Source organism: Larimichthys crocea, chromosome XXII (genome assembly GCF_000972845.2).
Source record: "Larimichthys crocea isolate SSNF chromosome XXII, L_crocea_2.0, whole genome shotgun sequence".
Taxonomy (NCBI): domain Eukaryota; kingdom Metazoa; phylum Chordata; class Actinopteri; family Sciaenidae; genus Larimichthys; species Larimichthys crocea.
In genome coordinates, this window is record NC_040032.1 from 17,933,007 (window position 1) to 17,960,608 (window position 27,602).

Genomic DNA, 27,602 nt, shown 5'->3' on the forward strand with positions numbered 1-27,602 from the left:
AGTCTGCACACAGCAGCTTTGGTAGTCTGTCTCTCTCTCTCTGAGTCTGTCTGTCTGTCTCTCAGTCTGTCTGTCTGCACTCACAGTCTGTCTGCCTTTCTGTTCCTCTGCCCGTTGCTCTCTCTCTCTCTCTGTCAAGATGGACGAGTTTTGTTATGGATTTATGATTATTGTGTTTCTGCTGCCGATCAACTGTTTACACTCAGTTTACATCACTGACAACACAGGTGAGACACACTGCTGTTAAATACTACTGGTACTACCACTGATACTACAACCACTACTACTGCTGCTACTAATTATTTAGAACTAATGCAACTGTTAGTAGTACTGCAACTGCAAGTGTTAATATATTTATTACTGTTTATACTACCACTACTGTGACTGCTACTCTGTGCACTGATGCTGCCATTACTATTGTTGCTACTGTTAGTACTACTACTAGTAACACTACTGTTATTACTGTTATTATTAATATTGCTATTACTATGTATATATATTATTGATTCTGGCACTGCTACTGCTGTTAGTGCTGCTATATATGCAATCACTCCTACTACCAATACTAATGTTTATATTGCTACTAAATTTGCAATAGTAGTAATAGTAGTAACACAGTACAATTAACAGTAGTACTAACCATGAAGAGTAGTACTTATAGTAGCAAATATTATACTGTTACAGCTAATACTTAACTACTACAGCTACTGGTAGTATTACTGTGACTGCTATCCCTAATACTATTCATATATGTTGTGCTAATTACACTACTGTTAATTTTATTAGCAGTTCTGCTCCACCTCCATCTTCTTCTTCTGCAGTTATTGTTTTGTTTGGTCTTCCAGGCTGTGACCTGAAGGAAGGTGTGCAGTGAAGGTTAAAACCGTTCCTAAACATAAACCCATTACTAAGCAACCGACAGTGTCCAGTGTTCCCAGTTTTGAATTATGGCTCCAGCAGCAGAATGAAGGAACGTTCCTCTGTTCTGACTCTGAGTCAAGAAACTTTCCTTTCCACGTTTTTCCCATAAATCTTTGTGTTTATGCGTCTCTGGCGTTTGGGGAATGTGAACGATTCCGATCATATTTCATCATCCTGTGTGTGTGTGTGTGTGTGTGTGTGTGTGTAACCTACATGACCTCAGACAGAAGGAGTGCAGCCTTCCTCTTCGTTTAATCATATCTCACATACTGTTCACACACATGCTGATCTCAGATCAGTCTCAGCTCAGCGGCTCTCGGTTCCAGATGTTTCACTTTTAGTCATTTTTTTTGTGAGATGTCTCTCTTTCCTTGGAACGACTAACCCAGAACTCTCTGATTCTGATCCAAAAGCAAGAAAACACAATTCAAAATTCTGTTGACACTACTGACATTTATAACAACTGCAATAATTCAAGATCCAGATAATAATAATAATAATATAATAATAATAATAATACTAATAATAATAATAATAATAATATCCATCCAACTATCCATATATTTTCTTCAGCTTATCTGGGATCAGGTAGCAGTGGCAGCAGGTTCAGCAAGGTATTCCAGACATCCAGCAACATTTTCCAGCACTGGGGAATCCCAAGATGCTCCCAGGCCAAATGGGTTATGTAATCCCTCCAGTGATTTCTAGGTTTGCCTCTGGTCTCCTGCCAGTTGGATGTGCCCAGAACAGGAGAAAGATGCCCAGGAGGGAACCTCATTAGATGCACAAATCACCTCAGTTGGCTCCTTTCAATGTGATAGATACAGTGTTTCTACTTTTAGCTCCCTCCAGATGTCTGAACTCCTCACCCTATCTCTAAGGCTGGGCCCAGCCACCCTGTGGTGGAAACCAGTTTCACTTCTATTTATGATCTCTTTCCTTTGGTCACTACCCAAAGATCATAGCTATTAGTAACTGTTGAAGCTGAGGACTCAAGGTCGATGGTCCGATACAATAGACTGGATGGTCAAACTCCAATGACCGTCCCAGCAATGCCACAAAGGTAAAGAGCTGGTCCACTGTTCCACAGCCATTGCTCCACCAGAATTGGTCAATCCATCGGAGCCTTCTTCCCTGCACCATTAAATAAACATTCCTGTGGAGGTTGAGGTTATGTGATACCGCAATAATTGTAGTGCACCCTGCAGACCCCCTTTTTGAAACTGGGAACTACCACTTTCGACCTCCATGTGATTCTGGAGAGGCGTGTCAGCAAAGACAGCCCAACAATGTCCAAAACCTTCAGCATCTCAGGCCAAATCTCATCCACATGGCAACTTGCTGCCAAAGAGATTTTGACTACCTCCAGGAGATATGAGTGAGACTTCCTTTGATTGTGTTACATGTTAGTGGAATATAAAGTTCCATATCGTCTGCATAACACAGAATTATTATTGTTTTTTTTCTCTCTTAGATTCTCTCCATCAGGTCCTGTCAGAGTTCAGTGTTGTTCGGCCAATCAGGACCAACTTAGAGGGGCGTTTCCTGTCAGCGTCTGTCTCCGCCCACCACCTGCACCCTAACAAAAGATACGCCCACTCTGCAGAGGACTTGATAACTGACACCAACAAGGTCAGGAAAAAAAGACAGACTCAAACAGACACATCTCACCAGACCCCGCCCATAGATATATCACCGCCCAACCAAACAGGGCACAGCTGGATGGGGCTGGCTGAGGAGGAGGAGGAGCTTTTCTACAATGTGACAGTGTTCGGTCAGGATCTCCACCTGCGGCTGCGTCCGAACTCTCGACTTGTTGCCCCCGCTGCCACCATGGAGTGGTGGGAGGAGTCAGGACACAAACACTCTGAGCCAATAGAGGACACCCGCTGCTTCTACACAGGAGAGGTGTCCAACATGGAGGACACATCTGTCGCCGTTAGCAACTGTGATGGACTGGTAGGTGTCACCTGATTGGTTGAGTTCTGACTAAAGTCCAAACTCATTCTTACTCCTCTCCATCACTCCTTCTTTTCTTTTTCTTTCTTATGTCCCACCTCTTCTTTCCCTCTCCACCTTAGCCTCTCTCCCTCCTCCTATATTATTTCATATTTCAAAACTCACCTCCATGTTTGTCCTTATGGTACAGCTGCTTATATAAAATAACAAAATGTGCTGGCTTAAAATAGATTAGATAATAAAGTAGAGTAGCTGAGGCTCTGGAGTGCTGGGGCAGCTGAAAGACATTGACATAGGTGAGGACTATGCTTCTTTCTGGAGGGCTTCTCAGGAGGTGGCTCCAGTCCAGGATCAGACAGGGAACTGGCTGGATGCTAGGGATGCAGGCTGGAGAGATGCCTGGTGGGCTGATGCCCAGCTCAAGTACAGACAGTTGCCTCTCTGACCACACTGCCTCTCTGGGCAATCCCCCAACAACCTTTGGTGCACATAAAGGTGTGGGTACAGTTGATCCACACACATACCATGTGCTGGGTGGCTAGTTCACAGTATTAAACACAGGAACACAAACAGAACAGGGCCCAAATGTAGATCTTGATGCAGCTCACTGATAAAGCTTATGGGAGGCGCTGCAGGGAGAGGTCAACACAAGAGCAGTCCAAGGAAGGCAACCAGATCTAAGGGGCAGGCAAAACCTAAACTCTGCAAAGCAAACACTGAGAAACAAAACATTAGGAAATGACTAGAACACTAAAACATAGAACAAAGACAAACTGGACAAAGTAACGCAGAGACCCTAATCAGGGTTGGATCCAATGAAAACTGTTGGGAAACACAGGGACAAAATACAGGAAATAACTGAACTAAATACCATGACAATGATGATGATTTGTGTATCTGGCTCATGGATTTTTTTCTACTGATGTTCCTGAGTCACTATAGGATAAGAAACAGCAAATCAGAACAAATATTTTAAATATCAGACAGAAGTTATTTGAACGCCACACTGTGAAACTTTGGGCTCTGGGTTGGAAGAAGTGTTTTACGGTCACACACCACCAACTAATCACCAAAATGTTTCCTGGTTTCCTTCTGATGTCCACTGGCTGCTCCACCTCAACTCTCTGAGAGTATCCTGATGGACAGTAAAGTAAACTGCTGCTGTAAACTGTAGCTTTTGTTGGATTTAGCTAGCCCAGTTGGCTGTAACGTTACTGCCCAGACTGGGTGCTCAGAGCACTGGAGGAGTGTTTATACCGGTAGCACAAAAGCTTTGGACCGCTGGAAGGAGAACGTTTTCAGGGCCAGGACAGGGGAGAATGCAGATGGGGAGCGGAGCTGGTTTTAATGCCAGAACTGGACTATGTAACCGGGGTCAGCAGCCTCTGTGGATATGGCAGAAGAGAAGAGACACAAGAGGACAGTAAGCGAAGAAGAGAAAAGGAGAGCATAACCGAGCAAGAAGCTGCCAGACAATAAATCTGGGACTGACTTTTAGTTGTTGGCAAGAGCTTGGTGAAATAAATGACTGAAAGACAGACGCTGAGCTGGGCTTCTTGCTGTCGGCCTAGTAAGTAAAATTAATAACAAATGCACGTGTACAGCTGTGCATATTTACCACAGTGGCATTACAGTCTGAGACTGGGGGCGCCAAATCGCCACAAATATGAAATCTGACATTACGTTGACTTAAAGATTTTAATATACAACAGAAACATCGATTAACTTTCACATCATCATCATTATCATCATCATCACCACCACCATCATCATCATCCTTTGTGAGGAATCTGCTGATGGAGACAAATGTTTGGACAGCTGGTGGTCTTTTTTTGAGCCTTCTGACTTTCCATATGAGGTCACCTGACAGCAGCTGAAACCACAGAAAAACTACAGTATAATGAGAATATTTTTATGAGCTTAGAGCCACACTGGAAACATCCTTAAATATATGAAACAGAATAAAAGTGTCAGAGTGGCAACGTGTCAAATTAAATAAATACATAAAGATTTGAATGACAAAAGGTAAAGTCAACAGAGAGCAGAAGATAAACTGTGAAAAGAAACAACTCAATTCACATGAACCAGAAAACCAGCCATCAGGCCAAACACTGTAAAACATGAAGACCTGATCCTGTTTTAACTCTGTGAACTCAGTCTCTGTGACTGACTGTGTCTCAGTTTACCTTCACTTCTTAAAGCATGAGCTGAGCCGGTTGATTGAAGCCAGATGTGAAGAAAGATGAGAGGCGTTAAAAGACAGAAAGACAAGAAGGAAAGAAGAGAGAAGGGAAGGAAAGAACAGAAAGGAGAAGGAAAGAAGAGAGAGGAGAAGGAAAGAAGAGAGAGGAGACGGAAAGAGAGGAATATTTTCCTGCCGTTGATTTAACTTCAATGGTGACTGATTATATCTGCAGGTCACGATAACAGAAATACCTAAAACAGAATAAAAACATCCGTTTATGACAAAACAACGTTTGTGATTGTCATGTAACTACCAGATTATCTCCTCCAACTGATGAGATAAACTGCTGACTCATACTTAAATATACGAACTTGCACCTAAATAACGCTGTCTCACAATGAATTACACACAATTACACTTAAATAACACTGGCATTGAAATAACGCTGACTTGCACTGAAATTATGCTGACTCGCACTTGAAAAAACAATGACTCACACTAAAAGAATTCGCTGACTCGCACTGAAAAAGTGCTGACTCGCAATAAAATAATGCTGACTCAGTCTTGAATAGTTGACACACTCAACAGAGTCAAACTAAGACTTAAAAACTGAACTGCTGACACAAACTTTAATATAACTGAGTCACACTGAAAAACTGCTGACTCAGATTTGATTATATCAGTAAATTGACACATTTAAAGCAGATTACCAGTAAATTACACAATAGATTGATACAGATTAAGTAGTGTTAATGGATAACAGTAGATTCACTGTAGATTACCAATAGATTAACCAGTAGATTTACGGTAGATTCACAGTAGGTTACACTATAGATTAAACAGTTGATTAAACTGTAGATTTACAGTAGAGTAACAGTAGATTAATAACAGCTCTTTGTGTCTCCAGGCTGGGATGATCCGGATGGGTCAGGAGGAGTTTTTCATCGAGCCGCTGGATCGACGATGGACAGGAGAAGAAGAAGAAGAAGGAGAAGCAGAAGAAGGGGAGGAGGAAGGAGGAAGACGACACATTGTTTATCGTTCATCATCCATCATCAAGACACAACTAGCTGTCAATCAGTCTCAAGGTGTCAATCAAACTGCAGATGACTTCCTCCGAGGTGAGAAAACCTAAATCCACCATGAGCCATCAAAATACAAGAACAGAACGATGTCAATCAGTCAAACAAATATGTGACTCAGATCTGAGCTGGTAGTTTGAACATCTCACTGATAATCATGAAGGATTGAGGTAGAATTATAGACAGTGTAAAACATACCACCCATGGGTTTCCAAGGAGCCTTTGTGAAGCTCACAGTGTGGTGGCTTTGGCTGCCAATATCTTGGCATTCCTGCCTCTACCACCTCCCGGCTAATCTAAAAATGGGCAAAGACATGGATTGTTGGTGGAGTTGCAGCAGGTTGAATGACGCCTGGTTGCTCAAACAAGCCACCTGTAATGGCGCCCACGTGTCAATCAAAGCAGCACCGCTGTTAATTATTCATTAGCCTTGATATAATTTGAACAGGTGAGTTACATTCGGACTACAGTTGTCATGATCGGGGAAATACAGAGACCAAAACGTCACAAAAAGTTTTTTGTACGAAGCTGTAAACATGTTTATTTCTGCTGTGAAGTTGGGCATTTTACATGGGGACTTATGGAGACTGACTTGTTCAGTAGCCAGCCTCAAGTGATCATTTGGGAAACTGAAGTTTTTACTTCTACATCATTTAAGTTGCCACTTGGGTTTATTGACATCTGTCTGAATACAGAACTGCATGTACAAGGTGTTGTGGAGAAATTGCTGAAGTCAAAAGTCAATGGTGAGGTCAGGAAGGAAGAAAGTGTTCAGGAGCCTCTTATGTCTTATGCTGTATTATTTATTGACACTTGATCAAGGAGAATTAGAGACACTCTCAAAGTACATCAGAAGTACCTGAGTCGGTCTCACATTCTGCCGAATTTGTGCTGGTGGATAGACTTTAAACCCAAAGATAACACCACAAATACTATACGCCCAGAATTAGTCAAAGAGAATGTTTTTACTCATGGAGGTCTTAGTGTCAGAATATTCTAGTCTGGAGACACAGATGTCTGTTTACGCAGATTGGAATGTCAATGGAAAGCTATCTATTATGTCTAGGAAGGCAGCAATAGGTCTCTTTGACCCTGGTCATCACAGTGTTGAGATAGACTGGCACCTACTGTTCCTAATCAAAGCCAAACTATTAATACTGCTGAGGACCTCAAGGCCCACACGTGACCATGTGTAACCTAAGGATAGAAAATTCCATAACACAAGGTGCTCCATCAGATCTCTGGAGTACAAATTTAAAACAGAAACAACAAGCACGAAGACACAAAGTTGTTTTGTGAATAAAAACAGAAAACAGACTGAATAAAATTCGTCCATGAGCTGAAAATTCAAAATGTGTGTGGACTGATGAGATGTCTGTTAATGATGCATCAACATGTAAAACTTGAGGTTGACATTTGGAACACAAACATTTTTCATGCAAGAGATAATAAAAGTTCACATTATTCTGTTCACATTTTCTGGAAAATCAGTACAAATCTGAGCTGAACTGTGAATGGAAACACTGTCACGGAATCAGGCCTTTTACATAATCAGTATTAACAGCATCCATATGCACTTTCTAAAGAAAAAAGCTGTAAAAATATGAATAAATATTTAGTTACATGAATGAAATATGGTTTTGCAGGTTGGCCCCTCATTTCACATCACAAACAAAGAGGTGAAATGTGATAAACAAATGTCTCTTCAGAGCATAAGCTCCTTCAAAATATCTGCTGTGTTGTTTCTGCAGAAGGAAAGAATCAAACTGAAAACACAGAAATTGTTCCAGGAAACTTGGCAGAGATGTTGGGAGCTTCTCAACACACACACACACACACACACACACACACACACACACACACACACACACACACACACACACACACACACATATACAGCACACACACATACACTGAGCCAGCTGCGACGTGGCAGTCGGAGGTTCAGAGTTTTGGAGGTTTTGGAGGTTTTGGACTTAGAGTTGACAGATAGTTCAGCTTCTGAATCGTTCGTCCTTTCAGCCGCTGAAATCTGTTTGTCTTCAAACCAGCATCATCCAATGAGAAGTGAGTTTTATTTCACCTCAGTTAAACTCGTCCCGCACAGCACAGTGTGACCTCAGTGTCTGTTTCTAATGGTTGATGTCATTTCCTTAACAACCGATATAACAGATTTTTTTTTTTACAAACATTTATAATAAGCAGGATTTATGTTTCAAAAACAAAACAATGAAAACAGAGCAGCAAAATACAAATCTGTCTGACATTTAAGAAAAACACTTTTTTTATCAGTGACCATTCCGCACTCTAAGAAATGAAATGTTGTATTTACTTAACCGAGTTATGTCAACCGGTCCCACTAAACTGAGTTGTTAAGTGGGACCGGTTGACATGTAAAGCTACATGACATTGCTACATTGCATAACCACAACAGCATTATGTTGGATTTACTGACACTATGTTCACTTAACTTAGCTGGCTTGTGTACCCCACCTCATGTTAGTTGGGATTGACTCCAGTCCCCTGCGACCCTGATAGGGATAAGTGGTTATGGAAAATGGATGGATGGATGGATAATAAACGACACATTTGCAAAACAGAAGCCAACTTTACTGTCATTAGATTTACACAATATATTTAATTATACTTAATTATTAATTATTATTTGCTATGATTCTGATTATACAATGCTTTTCTGCTATTGTTGGGTTAATAAACATACTCTGGGTTCAGATTATCATCGTGCCTGTTATTGTTTACAGAATTAAAGCATTATTAAACATTGAGCGATAACCTTATCTGGATCAAAATCTGGTTTAGAGAAACAAACACAGTTTGTTTTCAGGGGGTTTACTGGACAGCAGTACATTGACCTGCATGTTTAATCTCAGTAAAAATGTCTTCAGCGTCTGCTCTGGTCTGTGTAAACACTCGACCCTGCAGCATTAACATTAATGTTTTGTCTCACAGGACTTGTGGTTTCTTAGTCATGACTGTAAGAAAAAGGGTAAAAACTGTTTTAAAGTTACTCTACCACAGACTTATGGTGTGTCACAGAAAACACTTTAACTTTTAGATCGCCTAACGTGAGGCCCTTTGTGATTGTGTTTTAGATTTATGTTTATTCTGTTTTACATGTTTATATTGAGGTTGTAGATTAACAGTGCTGCCTTTATAAGACGTTAGCATGAATAGCCTGTTTTGTTTTGCCTCCATCACTGTCTAATGAAACACCGCTTCACTCATACACTCCAACAGTACAGCATGACCTTAAGTCTGTTAAATGTAAAATGACTTTGAGCCAGAGATTTGTTCTGCTTCCTGACCAGTGACACACCTACAGAAGGAAACATCTGTTTGTGTCTGTCCTTGGGTCAGTGATGACTTAGATAGTTTTAAAGTCGGTAAAAATTCAGATGTACACTATACAGTGAAGTAAGAACAGGGAGAAAGAGCGAAAATGTCACTGATAACACCTGAGAGTCGTTAGAGTCACCTGAGAATCAAGTCAATTGAGTTTTCAGGAAACTTACATAAAATACATAACACAAAAAGTATTAACATCACTGTTGACGTGCATATAAAATGCTTTTCATGATTAATAATATTTTCCTTTCGTTTCTTTTTAGGTCCTCTTTTAGGTTCTTTTAACTTGAACCAAAATGTGTTGGGGTCAAGATCTGACTCAGTTCGACGACGGCGCTACATTGAAGAGGCAGAACTATTTAACATTGAGGTTAATGAACTGTTAGAGATTAATGAACTGTTGAAAGTAGAGTTTACTAAACTTTTTAACCCACGTTTCTGGTCTATTTTCTTCCCCCAGGTTTTGTTAGCTGTGGATTATTCTGTCCTTCTTTTCCACGGCCGAGACCACATTCAGAAATATCTTCTGACACTCATGAACATAGTAAGTGGAAACACAGATTTTTAATTCAGTAGTAAATGTAGACTATGTCTTAGTAATGAATACCTGGGCTTTTTCTTGTTTAACCATCTACCTGTCAGACTCACAGGTCTCCTGGTTTATTGAGACTCAAAGGCATTATTCTTCAGTCTTATGACTGCTTCTGCCCTCTTGTGGGATGTTTGTTGCAACCAAATGGTGAAAAGACTCTGGCCATGACTTTCCTGTGATGCAATAAAGGTAGAAAACCAAACAGGAAAACAAACAAACAAAAAAAGACCACCAGCTGGTGATCAGTTGCTAGCTCTATGTCTTTCTTCACCATGATATTCAAAATGTACAGCCACATATATGGCAAGAGTCAGATACCGTTCAAGGTTCAAGGTCCAGTCCACCTTGAATAGCAGCTTAGCTGAAATTACAGTGGACTCTTAATCCTCTCTTTGAACAAGGGGGAACCTGCGGGTAATTAATGTCTATGGGTTAAAGGTCACCCTCTAGACACTCACCTTTGACCTCCCCTGCCAGGTCTGGATCCAGGTGGTGGCTTTAATTTACCTCTTCTGGACAAGTTCAATGAACCTTTTTTTTGGTCTGGTCTTTCACATGGAACCAGTTTACCGTGGAGACCTTACCATGAACTAGTGCTGTACACAACACATCAGGAAACCACTAAACACTAGAAAGTTCTTGAAGGTTAGACTGTTAGACTATATTTCTGAAAAGAAAGGTAGAGGTTTGAAATGATATTTTTGTATTTATTCCATAACATCTAGAATAGATGGTCAGATCGATCAATTGATTTACTTTACAAATAATACAGCATCTCACTCTCTTTTAGGTTAATGAGATCTATCAGGACCATTCGCTGGGTGCCAACATCAATGTTGTTTTGGTCAGAATCATCATGTTGTCTCCATCAAAGGTACTAGACTTTGACTCTACCAAAGTTTTCTGGTTGGTGTACTTTTGTCTTATTTAGAAAGGACAAGCTCTCTTTGTCTGTTTTATGTGTCCTCGGGCAGAAGTAGTCAATAAATGGTATGTAAACTTTAGCTTGTCTCATCTACTGCTTTGTGGGCAGTTGTCCTAGAACAAATGAAAGTTTCACTTTAAAGTCTGGATACATAATAACATTTAGACAGCCATCATTTCTATTTTCCGCCTTACTTTCAAACCCTTTGGTTCCACCTCTTTGGTCCATTGTTTTCCACTTCCACTGGGGTGATAACTACTTTTATTTGTTTTATTTGAAATATTATTTGTTGTAGGTTTTAAGTACTTTTGGGCATATATTCTGTATGGCACTTCAGTATGTTTACCAGTGTCTCTCCATCAGTCTCAGGAGATGATATCTGTGGGGAATCCCCAGAAGAGTTTGGAGAATGTTTGTGGATGGTCCTATCTCCAGCAGAGGGAGCAGAATCACGCCGAGCAGCATGACCACACCATCTACCTGACCAGGCAGGAGTTCGGCCCCTCCGGCATGCAGGGTACTGCTGCTAATAGCTCCACTAATACTACAAGTACTACTAGTAACACCATCTACCTGACCAGATAGGTGTTCATCCTCTCTGGCATGCAGGGGACTACTGTTGATACCGCGACTAATACAACCAGTACTACTAGTAACACCATCTACCCAACTTGGCAGAAGTCCTGCTCCCCTGGGATACAGGGTACTACTGCTGATACTACCACCAATTGTATAAATACTACTACCAACACTTCTACCTGACCAGGCAGGAGATCCGCCTCTTAGCATGCAGGGTACTACTACCACTACAACTACTGTACTACTATAACTAACACCATCTGACTGACAAAGCTGTGAACTCTTACCCCTGACCTTGAACTGCTGAACTCTCTCTGCAGGTTATGCTCCAGTTACAGGAATGTGTCAACTGCATCGGAGTTGCGTGCTTGTGATTGAGGACGGTTTTTCCTCAGCCTTCGTAGCTGCACATGAAACAGGACACGTGTAAGACACACAAACATGCACACTTCAAATCAATTTGAATGTGTTGGCAGTACTAGTAATTGGTTCATTAGCAAGGACCTTAATATTTCTTTGAAATGTTTGAAGGCCTGCGAGAGGGTCTCTCAGAGTGGGGTTACGTCTCTGGTGTGTTTACACACAAGCTGAATACATAGAATAAAATGTGGGAGAAGAATACCCCTGATTGAATAGGAAGAGGTCAGGGAGGTGCAACAGGATGAAGGGATGAAGTAGAAATGTGAATGAGTGAAGGGAAGGGAAAAAGAGAGTGGGTTGAGAATACTGAGACCACTGGAGCAGTGGGGTAGGCCAGGAATAAGTAGCTTGACAGGTGATTAGGGTTGCGGTTGAGCCCTTGGCCCTGCTCCCGAACCTAGGTTATCCAATTAACTTCATAAATAATTTCATATATGTACAAATGACACCCAGGAGTACACATAGAGATGATTATAATTTCTAGACGTCCACTTAGAGACAATAATGGCTCACAGGTGTCAACATATAGACAATAATGACTTCAAAGTGTCCATGTAGAGATGATAACGACTCACAGGTGTCCATGTAGAGATGATAATGACTCACAGGTGTCCATGAAGAGATGATAATGACTCACAGGTGTCCATGTAGAGATGATAGATTTCCAGGTGTCCACTTAGAGAAGACAATGACTCTTGATTGTTCATGTAGAGACAATAACTCTAATAATAGACTTGTGTCCATGGGGTAAAGAGAATTGGTCTCCATAAAATTAAAATCTCCATATAGAGACAAAAACTGACTATTGTGTCCACATACAGATGATAATGACTCTCAGGTGTCCAGAAGGAGATGATGGACTCACATTATCATTAAGATAATTTACAGAAATTGTCCCAACTCATTTAATTTATTCATCATTCATTCAATTTGTCAGAAAGACCTAATTGAGATACAAGGTCTGTACACTATAATAACAGCATAAGAAGTTTTGTACACATATAATACGTAAAATAAGGGAAATAGTACAAGAAGATAGGCCATACCAACAATATCAAAAACACATTACAATCCTATCTATCTGATTGTTTGCCTATCTGTCTCAGTTTAGGGATGGAGCATGATGGCGAGGCAAATGACTGTGCTGATGACGTGTCATTGGGCAGCATCATGTCTCCGCGGGTTCAGGCCACCTTCCACCGATACCATTGGTCCAGGTGCAGCTGGAGGGAGCTGCACAAGTACCTGAAGTCAGTACTACTCGTACTACTACTACTACTAGTATACTTACTGTAAACGGAAAAACCACATTAGACATTGCCTGAACCAAAAACCTTTGTCCTGTCTATCTGTTTCTCTCTTCAGTACATATGACTGTCTCCGTGATGACCCATTCAATCATGATTGGCCAGCTCTGCCTCAGTTGCCAGGATTTCAGTACTCCATGGACCAACAGTGTCGCTTTGACTTTGGACCAGGATACAGTCTCTGTACTGCAGTAAGTCTGTCTGTCCATGAAAACCATGGTAACCTTTGACCTAGTAACTCCTTACAATTTTTTGTTACACTGCATCATTATTTTTCAGCAAAAGCTGCTGGACTTGTCAGAGACACCTGTCAGAGATAAGATATAAAAATAAACTCTACACGGAGGACAAATGTAAAAAAAACAAATGTGGCACTCCTGCAAATAAATAGAAAGAGGAGTCAAAGGTTTTCTGATGTTTTCAGTGAGACTGATGTGTGCAGATGTGACCCACTGATGTGTGTTTTTGGGTTGGAGGCCAACACCACATCTGTTCAGGATGTTAACTGAGAAACGTTTGATGACATCACACAAAAAACTTCCTCAGGAGGACGACTGACACGAACATGTTAGATCAAATGTCTTTAATCTCATGACGTCTTTGTTCAGAGACTTTCCAACATTTCAACATGATGATGAAATTATTTTGTTCTCTTACAGATTTATGATTGTTTTGTTGAATTTTTCCATTTTTCGTTTTGGCTAAGTCAGAATCTGCCATTTTATGAACATTTTCTACATAGTGTTCCTGCTGTTTGAAATTCTTGTGCTCTGTCTGACCTTTACGTCAATGTTCATGGCTTTTTTTTGGTATTTTGACACATTCTAAATATCGTTGTATATATGTGTTTGTCTCCAGTACGCAACCCATGACCCTTGTAAACAGCTCTGGTGTGCCGACTACAACAACCCGTTCTACTGTAAGACCAAGAAAGGTCCGCCGCTCGATGGGACAAAGTGTGGACCGGGCAGGGTGAGGACACATTCAGGTCACTGTGGGTTAAACAACAGAAGCTCATTAGAAGCCAGTAGTTTTGATTTGTCCAAGAAGGTTTTTGGGATCATATGTTTTCTTATTATGTCAACAGTCGAAGGAGAACAAATGTCTCTTTGGCCAAACGAAAGATAAATCATGTTAGTCAGCTCGTTTCTGGGACAAACATCAACACACTTTGTTTCATACTGAAACATTTCAACAACTACGTGATGGATTGTGATGAAATATGTTTCAGATGTTCCCTTCAGGATGAATTCCAATATATCTTCATTGATCCATCATCATTGTAATGTGTCCAGTTCTTTGGTTTATGACCAAATACCTGCAGAACTAAAAACATTCCCATCAACCTCAGCTGCGCTTTGTGTTTACTGCTAACGTTTGCACACTAATAGGTGGTGCAAACATTAAACTAAGGTCTTGATTCCAGTTCTGTGCTGAACGTCCTTGCGTCTCCATGATTACTGTTTCTCGTTCCAGCACTGCTTTAAGGGTTTCTGCATGAAGTTGACCCCTGACCTCTTGAGACAAGATGGCAGCTGGGGAACATGGACCCCATTTGGCAGCTGCTCCAGGACCTGTGGGGGTGGGGTCAGGTTTCGGTCCAGAAGCTGCGACAACCCAGCGTGAGTGAGCTGTTAATCAGTCTGTGATATCACAAATCAAACACACCAATCAGAGGGACTAACCTGTTGTTGTTCTCAGTCCAGCCAACGGGGGGCGCACCTGTTTCGGAAACAGTTTTGAATTCCAGATGTGCAACCAGGAAGAGTGTCCACCACTGACCGATTTCAGGTCAGTAGTTCTACTTACTGACCGATTTCAGGTCAGTAGTTCTACTTACTGACCGACTTCAGGTCAGTAGTTCTACTTACTGATCGATTTCAGGTCAGTAGATCTACTGTCCACTCTGTTCTTAAGTCCACTGACTTCTTATTTGAATCTGATGCATGTCTGATGTTTGAAATGATTCATAATCTCGTACCGCTCGTTGGTCAGTCTGTATTTTGGGAAAGTTGAACTCCACACCCACAAACATTCTAGACTCAGTGAGCTTTTTATTGTTTAAAACCAGCATCAATCTCTGGCTTCAGTGTGTCACCAAAGATTGTAAGGTTCATCTCACACTGATGGACTGTTATTGTGCTGTTTTATATGGTACCACAAATGCAAATTCACTGAAGGCTGATTGGTTGTTTTTCTCTTTCAGGGAGGATCAGTGTAAAGTCTGGAATCCATTTTATGAACATGAAGGATTGAAACATCACTGGCTGCCGTACCAACACCCTGACTGTAAATACACACATTATACACACATTATACACATTAAAGGACAGAGGGACGGACAAAGGATTTAGTGACATTTAGTGACATCTAGCCCTATCCTATCCTATGTAGAGCCAGTGTTTAGTTTGTCTGTTTTGGGCTACTGTATAAACATTGACGTTCATAGGTTTTCTTTAGGGTCAAACATGTTTGATATTGAGGATTTAAAATCTGCAGTCTCTCTGAGTGTGACAACAATAACCAATGAGAGAAACACATCTACAAGGAGACAGGGCAGCAAGCAACATGCCGGCTAGAAACAGTCTAGCCCTAGAGGCTTATGTTTGTCTGCATGTGATAGATATTAAAACAATTTAAATCTTGTTCACCGCAAAGTCATTACGGAAAGTTGTTGTTGCGTCAGTCTCCATTTTACATCTATTTTGCCATTACATCACATAGAGTGTTCGCTCTGATCATCCTAATAATATCCTGCACAGTTAATATTAGTGTAATGTTTGTGATTAAAGAGAACAACATCTGGAGTTTCTCCTGAGGAGTATGGTGTATCCTGGAAAAAAAGAAATCTAAAACACACACACTCACACACATTTTTTCGAACTTAAAGATTAGATAAAAGTTTCCTCTCTGCTCTGTGTGGGTTTCTGTCAAGTTGAACTTTATTTATACAGCCAAACATCACATCATGTGTCTCAGGGGGCGGTGATGGTGTTGTACAGACTTACAGTCTGTACAATGTACAACACCATCAGTCCTTAGAGCCTCGCCTGAGACAAAATTCCCCCAAAAACCCTTTAACAGGAAAAACAGGAATATCCTTAGAACAAAGGAGGGTACTCCTACAGGACAGACAACAACAAAATCATATTACATCACTAAAGAATGATGAGGACAACCTTTCTGATACATAAAGATAAGAGATCAAATGTAAGTGAGGAATGTGGAGGAGGAGAAGGAGGAGGAGAAGAGGAGGAGGAGGAGGAGGAGGAGGAGTAAGTTTCAGCTGTGAGACATTAACCGATTCAAAAAGGAAGAAATTAGTTTAAAGTTTGGATTTAAAGACTTCAACAGAGTCAGATCTGTCTGATGTCAGCAGGGAGTGTGTGTGTGTGTGTGTGTGTGTGTGTGTGTGTGTGTCTTTGCGTGTTTTAACGTGTGTGTGTTTGTGTGTGTTTTAACGTGTGTGTGTGTGTGTGTGTTCACATGTTAAACTCATCAGTCAGGAATCTGTTATTGGAAGGAAACTTGTGGCCTCTCCTCCCTTTAACTCTTCAAAGTCTGAAAATATTTTGATTTCCGACTCTTTGAACTCTTAATGATCCAGCTTAAATGTTCCACTTAAATGTTCCACCTTAAGTGGCTCTGACTGTACTATGTTGTGATATATGGTAATAATGTTATATATACATATATAAATACTTTCATGCATTATTACGTTTGTGTGTGTTTGCAGCTGATGAACGCTGTCGTCTGTACTGTCAGTCGAAGGAAACAGCGGCCGTGGTTTCCATGAACAGAATGGTGCATGATGGGACGCCATGTTCTTACAGTGATGCCCACAGCGTCTGCGTCCGAGGAGAGTGTGAGGTCTTTATATAGTTTTTCAACTTCTTTAGTTCGTGTTGTTATTATCATTTATTTTACTGATTCCCGGTGTGTTGACACTTCACTGCAGTCCAGTCTCAGTTTGCATTAAATTACATGCACACACACTTTGTTACACTTGACCTTGGTGTCAGTTTGTCACATTCATTGCAACCCTGTTTCCATAGTTCCAAAAGTTGTCACACTGTGTAAAATGTAAATAGAAACTAAATGTGTTGAAAACATTGAAACCCCATATTTAATTAAAATAGCACAAAGTTATCAAATGTTATTGTTTAGAATTTAAAATTTATGGATGTTTTGATTTTAATGCCAGCAACACATTGCAAAAAATGATGGCAACAAAAGACTGGAGAAGTAGTGAAAACATCTGGTGGAACATCTCACAATGAATGACGTTAACCTGCAACATTTTAGTAATTTGATTGTGTATAAAAGGAGCATCCCAGCTATTTCATTGTCTACAGTTCATAACATCAAAGATTTAGAGAATCAGAAGAAATCTCTGTAGCAAGGGACAAGAAAATCCAAAATCCAATATTGGATGTGATGGTCTTCAGGCCTGCAGACAACACTGCATCAAAAACAGACACTATTCTGTCATCACTGCATGGGCTCCAAAAACCATCGCCTGTGTACACAGTTTGTTGCTGAATTCACAAATGACAGTTGAAACTTAACCATGTAAAGAACAGACTGTATACAAACCAGATCCAGAAACACTGCCGCCTTCTCTGGGCCCAAATTCATTTAAGATGGACTGGGGTGAAGTGGAAAACTCAAAATCTGAAATTCTGTTTGGAAAGCATGGAGACTGTGTCCTCCAGGCTAAAGAGAAGAGGGAACATCTGGCTTGTTTTAAGTGAACAGTTCAAAAACGAGCATCCATTAGTGCACATGGCATTATGGGTAACCTGTCCATTTGTGAAGGCACCATTAACGCTAAACAATATTTACCGGTTTGAAGCAAAATATGCAGCCAAGCAGACTATGCCTTTTTCAGGGACAGCCTTGCTTATTTCAACTAGACAATGTCAAACCACATTTTGCACATTTTCAAACAGCATGGCTCAGGAGTAAAAGAATATGGGTGCTACATTGGCCCGCCTGAAGTCCAGACCTGTCACTTATTGAAAATGTCAAAACATCTGAAAGGTTTCAAATGCATTTTTTAAACTTATGAACAAACTGGAAACAGACTTTAAAAAAAAAGAAGATAAAAGAAGATTTTCAGCTTTATTTTGTCTGATAACTGAAGTTGAAAGCCTGCTCTTTGTGGTGGACCCATGGTGGAGATACACTGTATCTGTGTCTGTCCCAAAGAGAGCCACTAATCTTCCAACTAAGATCTGCTTCTCTCCTCTCTCCTTGTTTCTTTTCCTCTCTCATTGTTCCCTCTCCCCTCCTGCAGCATGTAGGTTGCGATGGACAGATTGCTTCAGACCAGCAGGAGGACCGATGTGGTGTCTGTGGTGGAGATAACTCCAGCTGTAAGCTCATCAAAGGAAACTTCACCCGCAGCACCAAGAAACAAGGTCTCTAAAAACATCTGATCAGAGGAGACACTTCAGGTTCCTGAAGTTTGTATCCAACTACCAGAATTACATCAGATCATTCATGTGTCTCACTGTTAACATCCACAATCTTACAATAATACAAGCTTTGTATAGATCTGCAGTATTACCTGGAGCAGACTTTTGAGTCGTCTTTCTTTTTGTGATGAACTGGATTGGACTAAACTGTTTTGGAGTTGTGAGGATTATTAAACAGACTGTTTATCAAATGGATTGTACTTGTGATTGATCAATTAATGTGTATTGTTCCCGTGCCCTAGGTTACCTTAAGATCCTGGAGATTCCCAAAGGAGCGCGACACCTGCTGATCCAGGAGTTCAAAGGGACTCCTCACATCCTGGGTAAGAAAAAGGAGGAGGAGCTTCTTTGTCAAACATGAACTTCTTTAGCTCACCATTTTATGTCAAACCTTTTTTTCCATTACTTCCTGCTGCAGCGGTGAAGAACCAGGAAACAGGTCACCTCTTCCTCAATGATGAAGATGAACTCCCAGAATCTCGAGTGGTTATCGAGAAGGGTGTGGCATGGGAGTACATCAACACTGTGGAGCAGGAGTCCCTTCAGACCACAGGGCCACTGAAATATGGAGCCCTGCTCATGGTCAGTCTGTCAAAGAAAGTCCAACATGCTTACTTTTGGTCTGACCAGATGTTATATCAGAGAAACCACCACCTGCCTGTGTTTCCGTCTGTCAGGTCCGTTCCCATGGTGACTCCAAAGTGACAGTGTCTTATAAGTACATCATCCAGGACCGTCTCCGGAGCCCAACGGAGTCCAACCTGGTGGAGGACGCCATCTTCTACGAATGGGCTCTGAAGAAGTGGTCACACTGTTCTAAACCCTGCGGCGGAGGTAAGCAACTCTGTTGGTGGCTATAACCTTGGTAGATGGCTGTGTTATGAGGTTACAGTGGTGAAAGCTGCATGGCAATTAACAGTGTTGTATGGTTGCCAGGGAAACAGTACACGAGATTCGGCTGCAGGAGGAAAGCTGATGGGAAAATGGTTCACAGGATGTTCTGCGCCAACATCAACAAACCGAGAGCCATCAGCCGCAACTGCAACACCAACACGTGCATCTCGCCACGGTAATGCACTGCAGCTTGTTATGGCTGATTGTTGGTACAGGTCAATTTGAGCTATTTCCTCCCTGCTTTGATGTCCAATGTCCAATAAGAAAGATTTTAAAATGAAATCCTACTGTTATGCCACCTCAGTTGGGTGACCGGGGAGTGGGAGGAATGCAGCGCCACCTGTGGTCAGACAGGATGGCAACGTCGCTGGGTGAGTTGCCAGCAGACACCCAGCACGGACCAGCAGCAGCAGCAACAGCGCTCAGTGCACAGCACACTCTGTGGTGAAGACCGTCCAGAGGGGAAACAAACTTGCAACCGCTTCCCCTGCCCCGCTTCCTGGCGAACTGGGCCCTGGACCCCGGTACGAACATTGAATTAAGGGGAATATTTACAGAGTCACAAAGTTATCTTAGTCCCAAAATGATTAAACTACGTTCTTCCTGGACTACCTCTAATAATCTTTAATCTTTTTGGACTGTGTCTAACTACTTTTTTTCTGGGCTGTTTCTACCTTCCTCTTCTTTGTTCTACTTCTAACACATTCTTTCATCTTTTCCTTCTTGACAACCTCTAACCAGCTTCTAACTTGTTTCTTCCTGGATTACCTTGTATGTCCTTGTTTTTTGGAATACCTCTAACTTTCTCTGGAACAACTTCTGTACTTACAAAAGGTGTTACCACAAACATCTGTCTTTCTGGACTACCCATATTTTTTTCTAAACTACCTCAAATTTCTTTCACTCCAGTTTATTTTTTGCTTTCTTCTGTTTGTAGTGTTCAGTATCATGTGGAAACGGAACTCAGGAACGCCAGGTTGCATGTTCGAGTCCCGAAGGTTCAGGCCGAAACTGCAGCGACCCTCGACCAATTACAACCCGCACCTGCCAGGCCCTGGCCTGTAATGGTAGGCATTGACCAATCATGTGCTATACACTGATACTCTGACAGAGAAGAGAGATGCTGGAAGTTGTAGTCTGTGTATAGCTGACTATGTTTGTCCCCCCTGGCAGGTGACCGGAAGAAGCCAATTATTCAAATTCTGTCTAGGTTCAACGCATCCTTCCCGGCTCCAAACATCTCCAGTAAAACACACATCTTCTCCTTTCTTTGTGCATGATTGTCCTGATTCCTTCACATAATTATTATTAACTGCCTATCAAAATAAAAGCTACAGACAAACTCTTTCCCTGCAAAAAAAAACACAAAACAGAGATGCTGAGATTTCAGTATTCAGATCACATATCCAGGAACAGATTACCAGATCTTTGCACAACTCAGTGAATAACCCTGAAAACGTTCTGCTTTGGTAATCAAACGTCATTAACTTGGGTATTGCTCCTGCTTTGTCTCCAGGGCAGCGCTGTCGTGGTGACCGCTCAGTGTTTTGTCGAATGGAAGTGTTGAATCGGTACTGCTCCATTCCTGGGTACCGTCAGATGTGCTGCAAGTCCTGCAGCCAGGGAAATTCAAGCATCAACAGCAACTCAAGCAACTCAAGCAACTCAAGCAACTTCAACTTTAGCAGCACAAATCTGCCGACCTCCAACAGCAGGTCAGAGGAAGTTAGGCCAGTTCAGTCTTTGTGATTCTATGTGTAATTTTCTCTGTTTCTGGTTTGAAGAGGACCGGGTTCAGTATAAAACCCTGACCTTTCTTGTTTTTGTTGCCTAGTTCGTGGAGTGTAACCACAGAGATGATGACTTCAGCATCCACACCCTCCTGGTCTGACAGCAGCTACATCGTCAATAACATCATCAGCACTCCACCTCTCATTGTAACTCCACCCCCGACCCCCAGGAGCAGCACCGACTTTGTGTACGTGGAGTATGATGATTACGATGAGTATTCGTCCTACGAGGATCCTTCTATTCCCTCTACTGCTCCTGACATCATTCCAACGACTACTACTACCACTACTACTACTACTACTACTACTACTACTACTACTATTTCTACTACTACTAGTACTACTACTACTACAAGACGTACAAGAAAAACTGCTCCATCTCATTTATTCAAGAGGAAAACTACCACAGCCACAATGGGCCCTGCTACAGTTCCCACAGTAACTGCTGAGGGTCAAAGTCTAACATTGGCACCGGTCAGGACATCTGCCGTCCCAGAGTTCCCCACCACAACAATGTCAGCTGATCCCGACGACATCATCACTGCCACATCATCACCAAACCAAACATCAGGAGGGCAGAGCCTTCAAACTAAAATTACAAGAACTGAACCAACGCCAACATCGTCATCCTCATTCTTCTCCCTCTCCAAGAAGGAGAACAACTCAGTGGACGAGGTCCCGTACCGGATTGTAGGGTGGGATACTGACATCAACAAGGGACAGCAGAACTACTTTGTGCCGCGGATGCCGCCGTTCCGCGAGCGAACACAAAACAAACGCATCCAGCAGCTTCTGAATGAGAAACGACGCCAGGATCTTCTCAGGAGATCCAACAGGAGCAAAGAGGGCAGGACTGGCAGAAGACATGTTGGATTATAAACATATTTCTGCAGCGTTTTTGTTTTATTGTTCACTCATGATGCCGCATGTGCAGCTTGCTCACTTCCCGCTAACACTATTGAACTCTTGATGAGAAACAGAAACAGACTGCAGTGCCGAGCAACTAAACAAACAGTTTACAGTCATGTTTGCTGTACAGCAGCTGTCCTTCAGTCTAGAATAAAGTACGCTGAATTCTAAACATGATGCTTTAACTGTGCAAGAAACATTTGGTTCAGTCTTCTTCCTTGTCCATTACGGTTTTTCATGATGTTTGTATCAAATAATCCTGTTTTAAATAAAGCAAAGTGTCATTCAGCTGTAGAGTCATGAACACCTGAACAGTTCAACATGTAGATAAATCCTCTTTTTTTCTGAGAGTTAGGGTACTTTTGCCATGGCAAATCACTGCAGGGTTGTGAGGTGGTGTGTGGGGGGTGAGACACAAACCAAAATCAACTTCTTTGTGTCACTAAATGTAAATTGTGAGCCAGACCAAACAGAGTTTAGTCCATGAATCCACCTGGATAGTCTCAGTTTAAGAGACATTTCAGGCTGTCTGTGGATGTTTGACAGGTCAGATTGTTTGATTGGCAGCCACAGCTTGACGTCAGGCTGCATTTTTCCAAAAATTGGACCCAGCTCAACTTCTCCACTGCAGGTTGCTGCCTTTTTTGGCAGACAACCCTACATTCCGCACAACTGACGACCCCGAGTCAAATGAATGGAAAAAATTGCATTTTTGTTCCTTAGACATTTAGATTAATGTCTGTATAATAACGATGAAGCTAAATTTAGCTTATCTTAGCAAAAAGACTGGAACAAAAATGCAACAGCTAGCCAGGCCAAAGATGTCTTAAGGTAACAAAATCCACCTTTTAAGATGTCGACGAGCGTTAACGCTCCGTTTAACAACGTTAAATTTGGTTTATTCAAGATCTGAAGTGTAAAAATGACTGCCTCTCTACCAGAAAGGCATTTTTCCCCCAACAGATCACCTTTTCCTTTAAACACAAACAGGTTACATCCTGTCTAATTCTTTCATTTTATGCAGTTAAACCCTCAAGTCACAGCTGTTTTCTGGTATCCACATGTTGATGTTTTCAGTTTTGTGTGTTTCTGGAACAGTTTGATGTTTTTCAGAGTTATTTGTGTTTTTTGGTAAAATTCTTTCTGTTGTATGATGAAGATGGTCTGTTTAACAGGCGGATGGAGTTGGATCAGTGGAGACAACTGACTGGTGTAAACGTGAATCATCACATGTTTTCAGAATGTTTGTTTTTTCTTCCTCCATCACATCCAGATGAGGGGAGAATTAAACTGTTCAGTTCAACTGCAGGTTTGTTTCTGTAAATCACATAAAATATCTTCTTTATTCTTTTTTTTTTAACACAGAACATTTTTGTCGAAAATAAAATGAAACAAAAATAAAAGTAAGAGGCAATGATTTGTTGTTCACTGAATCCTGATGTCTTTCTAATTTATTATATTATAAAACAATTTGTTTCTAAAATGTCTTAAGATCATGAATTAAGTCCAACATGACGTCTATAAATATTTTTTTAACACTTTTCATATAAAATATGTAGCACAAAGTGCTTCACACAATAAAACCTCAACACCCACCTCCCACCCCAGCCCTCCACCCTAACAACCACTTCTATCCATTATAAACAAGCCACTATGCAAACTGAGGAAGCGCCATGTCAACATCTTACAGTGAGGAAACACTGGAGGCAGGTTAAAAAAACAAAAAACACACTTAACTAAACAAGAAATAAGAAATAAAATAAAACCCATCAAAAATACATAATGGTAAAATAGCAAAAAGATAAAATAAAATAAAAGAGACTCAAAGAGAAAAACACATTTGTATTAACCAATCATCAAAATAATCAATAATAATAATATTAATGGTAATTTGTGTTATGGAATTTTCTATCCTTAGGTTACACAAGGTCACGTGTGGGCCTTGAGGTCCTTGGCAGTATTAATTGTTTGTCTTTGACTAGGTGCCACCATATCTCAACACTGTGGTGGCCAGGGTCGAAGACGCTCCAATCTGCGTAAACAGACATCTGTGTCTCCAGACTAAAATGTGCTGACAATAACACCTGCATGAGTAAAAACAATCTCTTTGACTAATTCTGGGGCGTGTAGTATTTGTGGTGTTATCTTTGGGTTTAAAGTCTATCCACCAGGATGTGAGACCGACTCAGGGACTTCTTATGTACTTTGAGAGTGTCTCTAATTCTCCTTGATCAAGTGTCAATAAATAATACAGCATAAGACATAAGAGGCTCCTGAACACTTTCTTCCTTCCTGACCTCACCATTGACTTTTGACTTCAGCAATTTCTCCACAACACCTTGTACATGCAGTTCTGTATTCAGACAGATGTCAATAAACCCAAGTGGCAACTTAAATGATGTAGAAGTAAAAACTTCAGTTTCCCAAATGATCACTTGAGGCTGGCTACTGAACAAGTCAGTCTCCATAAGTCCCCATGTAAAATGCCCAACTTCACAGCAGAAATAAACATGTTTACAGCTTCGTACAAAAAACATTTTGTGACGTTTTGGTCTCTGTATTTCCCCGATCATGACAACTGTAGTCCGAATGTAACTCACCTGTTCAAATTATATCAAGGCTAATGAATAATTAACAGCGGTGCTGCTTTGATTGACACGTGGGCGCCATTACAGGTGGCTTGTTTGAGCAACCAGGCGTCATTCAACCTGCTGCAACTCCACCAACAATCCATGTCTTTGCCCATTTTTAGATTAGCCGGGAGGTGGTAGAGGCAACTTTATAAACTATGTCACACAGTGTTTTCATCATATTTCATCATGTAGCGCAGTATGAAGTAAACAAAACAGAAAGTACCTCAATATTTTACCTTTAAGTACAGTACTTGAGTAAATGCACCGCTGTATGCCTGTGAGGACAAACTCAGGGCTGGTCTGCGGAGCGGTGCCTGGCAGCATAAACTCCGGGCTGAGTTAACCCTAACATCGTCCTTCACAGACCTGACAGGAAGCTAAGATGGCGGCCGCCGTAGTGAGGACTCTGGGCTCCAGTTTGGGGAAAAACCTCCGAGAGATCCGCGTCCACCTCTGCCAGACCTCCGCGGCCAGCAAGGGGGCCAGGTGAGCTCCGAGGCGGCTTCATGAGGCGGGAAGAGCCGCGACGTGATGTCCCGAAGTACCGATATAAAAAAAAAAAGATCCGCTGCCTGTTAGCTTAGCATCGTCACAGAGAATGACCTGAGCACATTAAGAGCAGATTAACTTAATTAATGTAAAAACAAAACAAAGCAGTGTGCTGATTAATTAATTAACCAACTGTGTTATTGATTATTGATTTATAACGTTATGTTTTATATCGATACGGAGCTGATTGATGAACTCTTCATGTTTATTTTAAAGGTCAACAACATTACAGATAACGTAATACTCCAAAACTACTTTAAATAATAAAGTAATTAAATATATATTATTAATATATAATACATATTATATATATTAAATACAACAGACCTTTTATTAGATATTATTTGTTTACATAAACTCTCGTTTTCCAGCTGTTGTTTGCTGCAGCTCATGTAAACAGCATGGCAGGTATCAGATGGACACATGTGTGATGTTTATATTACACTGGGGGACACAGTTTTTTTGTTGAGTTAGGTCTGACAGCTGTTTTTAACTTATTTTTGGGTGCGGAATCCAAAACTGGTCTCAGTTTTTCTCTATCATGTCAAGTTTTTGAACTATAGGATCCCTGTTTTCTCTATCATGTCAAGTTTTTGAACTATAGGATCCCTGTTTTCTTGAAAAATATGAAAAATACTGTACTTAACAGATATGTGCTTGTTTGTTTAGAGGAGGTAGTTGTTCGAAAACTGGCACTGGAATTTCAGCTGAATGAGGCATTGGGTCTTATAGCTGACGGTAGATTAGGATATTCTGTTTTACTTTTATTTTTCTTGTGAAATCCTGATGTTTTCACTAAACAAATGTCTGTGCAATGATCTTTTTGCTCTCACCAAACCATGGGGATACCAAATGCCAATCTTTCACGTCTTTCTTTGGACCACAAACGTAAACTCTCGACACACTGCTTGCACACTTTATGAGGGGCCCCTCATGGCTTGTCTTGATCACAGAGTTTTACTTTAAAATATACAAAATATGCTTGTTTGACAAATGCACTGATGACTTGGAATGGTGAAACTACCACAAATATAGCAAAAGGAGTCAGGGTTGTTTAGGCATTTACGACGAGAAGTAGCGGGAGCAGACATGATCTGGAACAAAGGAAATATATACCTATGTAAATAAGACACTAAGATTGAATAGTTACAAGCTTTAAAAACTGCAAAAACAGCATAAAATGAAATAGAACAACCTATGGTTACAAGGTTAAGAGAAAAGCCAGCACAAATCCTCTTAATTCCTACTATGCTAGCTTTCTGTTTGCAGATATTGATAGTACTGACCTATTGGGAGCTGCACATACCTCCCACCTCACTGTCTCAATTGTGACTGCACAAACAAGTTGCCACGTAGCTGTAGATGAGTCCAATCGTAATCAGCTGACAAGTCTTACTACAGCTAATCAGTGAGCTGTGGTGAAAAAACTTGACGTGCGAGAAAAAAACTGACTGCAATTTTGGAATCAGCATGCCAATTTTAGTTTTAATCAGCATAAAAATCTAACTCAACAGAATTGTTCCCCAGTGTAATTTAAATAGGAGAAGTCTGCGAACGTTCACCTGATTCAGTTTATTGTCATTTAAACACGCAGCTTCACGTCTGCTTGTTGTAAACAAACCAACAGTTTGGGGTCTAGATAAAGGCACAGACGGAAAAGCCCATATTTCACAAACCCCTACTTTTAAACATTATCAAAGACTTATTTAATATAACCTTTTTGGAATTGGTTTCTAATATAAACTGTGGGACATACTGTACATCATTATGTTAATCATATTTTCATTGGATAAAAGGTAATGACTAAATGCAACTTATATATATATATATTATATATATATATATATATATATATATATATATATATATATATATATAATATATATATTATTATATATATATGTGGTGTATATATGTATATATAACAAAAAACATTACAATCTCTTGCCAGTGATATGGCCCTAAGTAGGCATGCCCCCCCCCCCTATGGATTCCAAGAATATGAAACAGT

General features: G+C 40.8%; 2 protein-coding genes and 1 long non-coding RNA gene across 6 annotated transcripts in view; 2 read left to right on the forward strand and 1 right to left on the reverse strand.

The window, feature by feature from the left end:
- Positions 1-24,065, forward strand: LOC104919456 (A disintegrin and metalloproteinase with thrombospondin motifs 2). Of its 2 annotated transcripts, none has more exons than XM_027273776.1 (25): positions 1-227; positions 2,396-2,880; positions 5,973-6,186; positions 9,777-9,883; positions 9,974-10,057; positions 10,896-10,979; positions 11,394-11,547; positions 11,930-12,035; positions 13,136-13,279; positions 13,395-13,527; positions 14,195-14,308; positions 14,813-14,958; positions 15,038-15,127; positions 15,543-15,625; positions 17,073-17,206; positions 18,636-18,759; positions 19,059-19,139; positions 19,235-19,398; positions 19,494-19,650; positions 19,753-19,885; positions 20,015-20,234; positions 20,648-20,777; positions 20,884-20,955; positions 21,227-21,425; positions 21,545-24,065. In XM_027273776.1, exons 1-25 carry the CDS (start codon positions 140-142, stop codon positions 22,377-22,379), a joined length of 4,281 nt encoding a protein of 1,426 aa, XP_027129577.1. In that variant the 5' UTR covers positions 1-139; the 3' UTR covers positions 22,380-24,065. The 2 variants fall into 2 exon arrangements, with proteins under 2 accessions (XP_027129577.1, XP_027129578.1); XM_027273777.1 differs by lacking the exon at positions 1-227 and adding an exon at positions 1,896-2,299.
- LOC113744382 (uncharacterized) lies at positions 18,330-25,387 on the reverse strand. 3 transcript variants are annotated; one of them, XR_003461475.1, is made up of 3 exons: positions 25,279-25,387; positions 19,064-19,135; positions 18,330-18,691 (listed from the first exon to the last, which is right to left on the reverse strand). It is a non-coding gene; the product is annotated as an uncharacterized LOC113744382 (long non-coding RNA). The 3 variants fall into 3 exon arrangements; XR_003461476.1 differs by lacking the exon at positions 18,330-18,691 and adding an exon at positions 18,909-18,963; XR_003461474.1 differs by lacking the exons at positions 18,330-18,691; positions 25,279-25,387 and adding exons at positions 18,909-18,963; positions 19,223-19,316.
- Positions 25,299-27,602, forward strand: part of ndufa2 (NADH:ubiquinone oxidoreductase subunit A2) — a 3,220-nt gene continuing 916 nt past the window's right edge. The window contains exon 1 of the mRNA XM_019269412.2: positions 25,299-25,528. Coding sequence (XP_019124957.1) covers positions 25,425-25,528 — 104 coding nt within the window. The 5' untranslated portion in view covers positions 25,299-25,424. The remainder of the gene's footprint in view (positions 25,529-27,602) is intronic.

Coding starts and splice junctions, on each gene's coding strand:
- LOC104919456 (XM_027273776.1), top strand. CDS start 140: ATGGACGAGTTTTGTTATGGATTTATGATTATTGTGTTTCTGCTGCCG. Junction 11,548..11,929: donor CGGCCCCTCCGGCATGCAGG/GTACTGCTGCTA, acceptor CTCTCTCTGCAG/GTTATGCTCCAGTTACAGGA. Junction 14,309..14,812: donor CAAAGTGTGGACCGGGCAGG/GTGAGGACACAT, acceptor TTCTCGTTCCAG/CACTGCTTTAAGGGTTTCTG.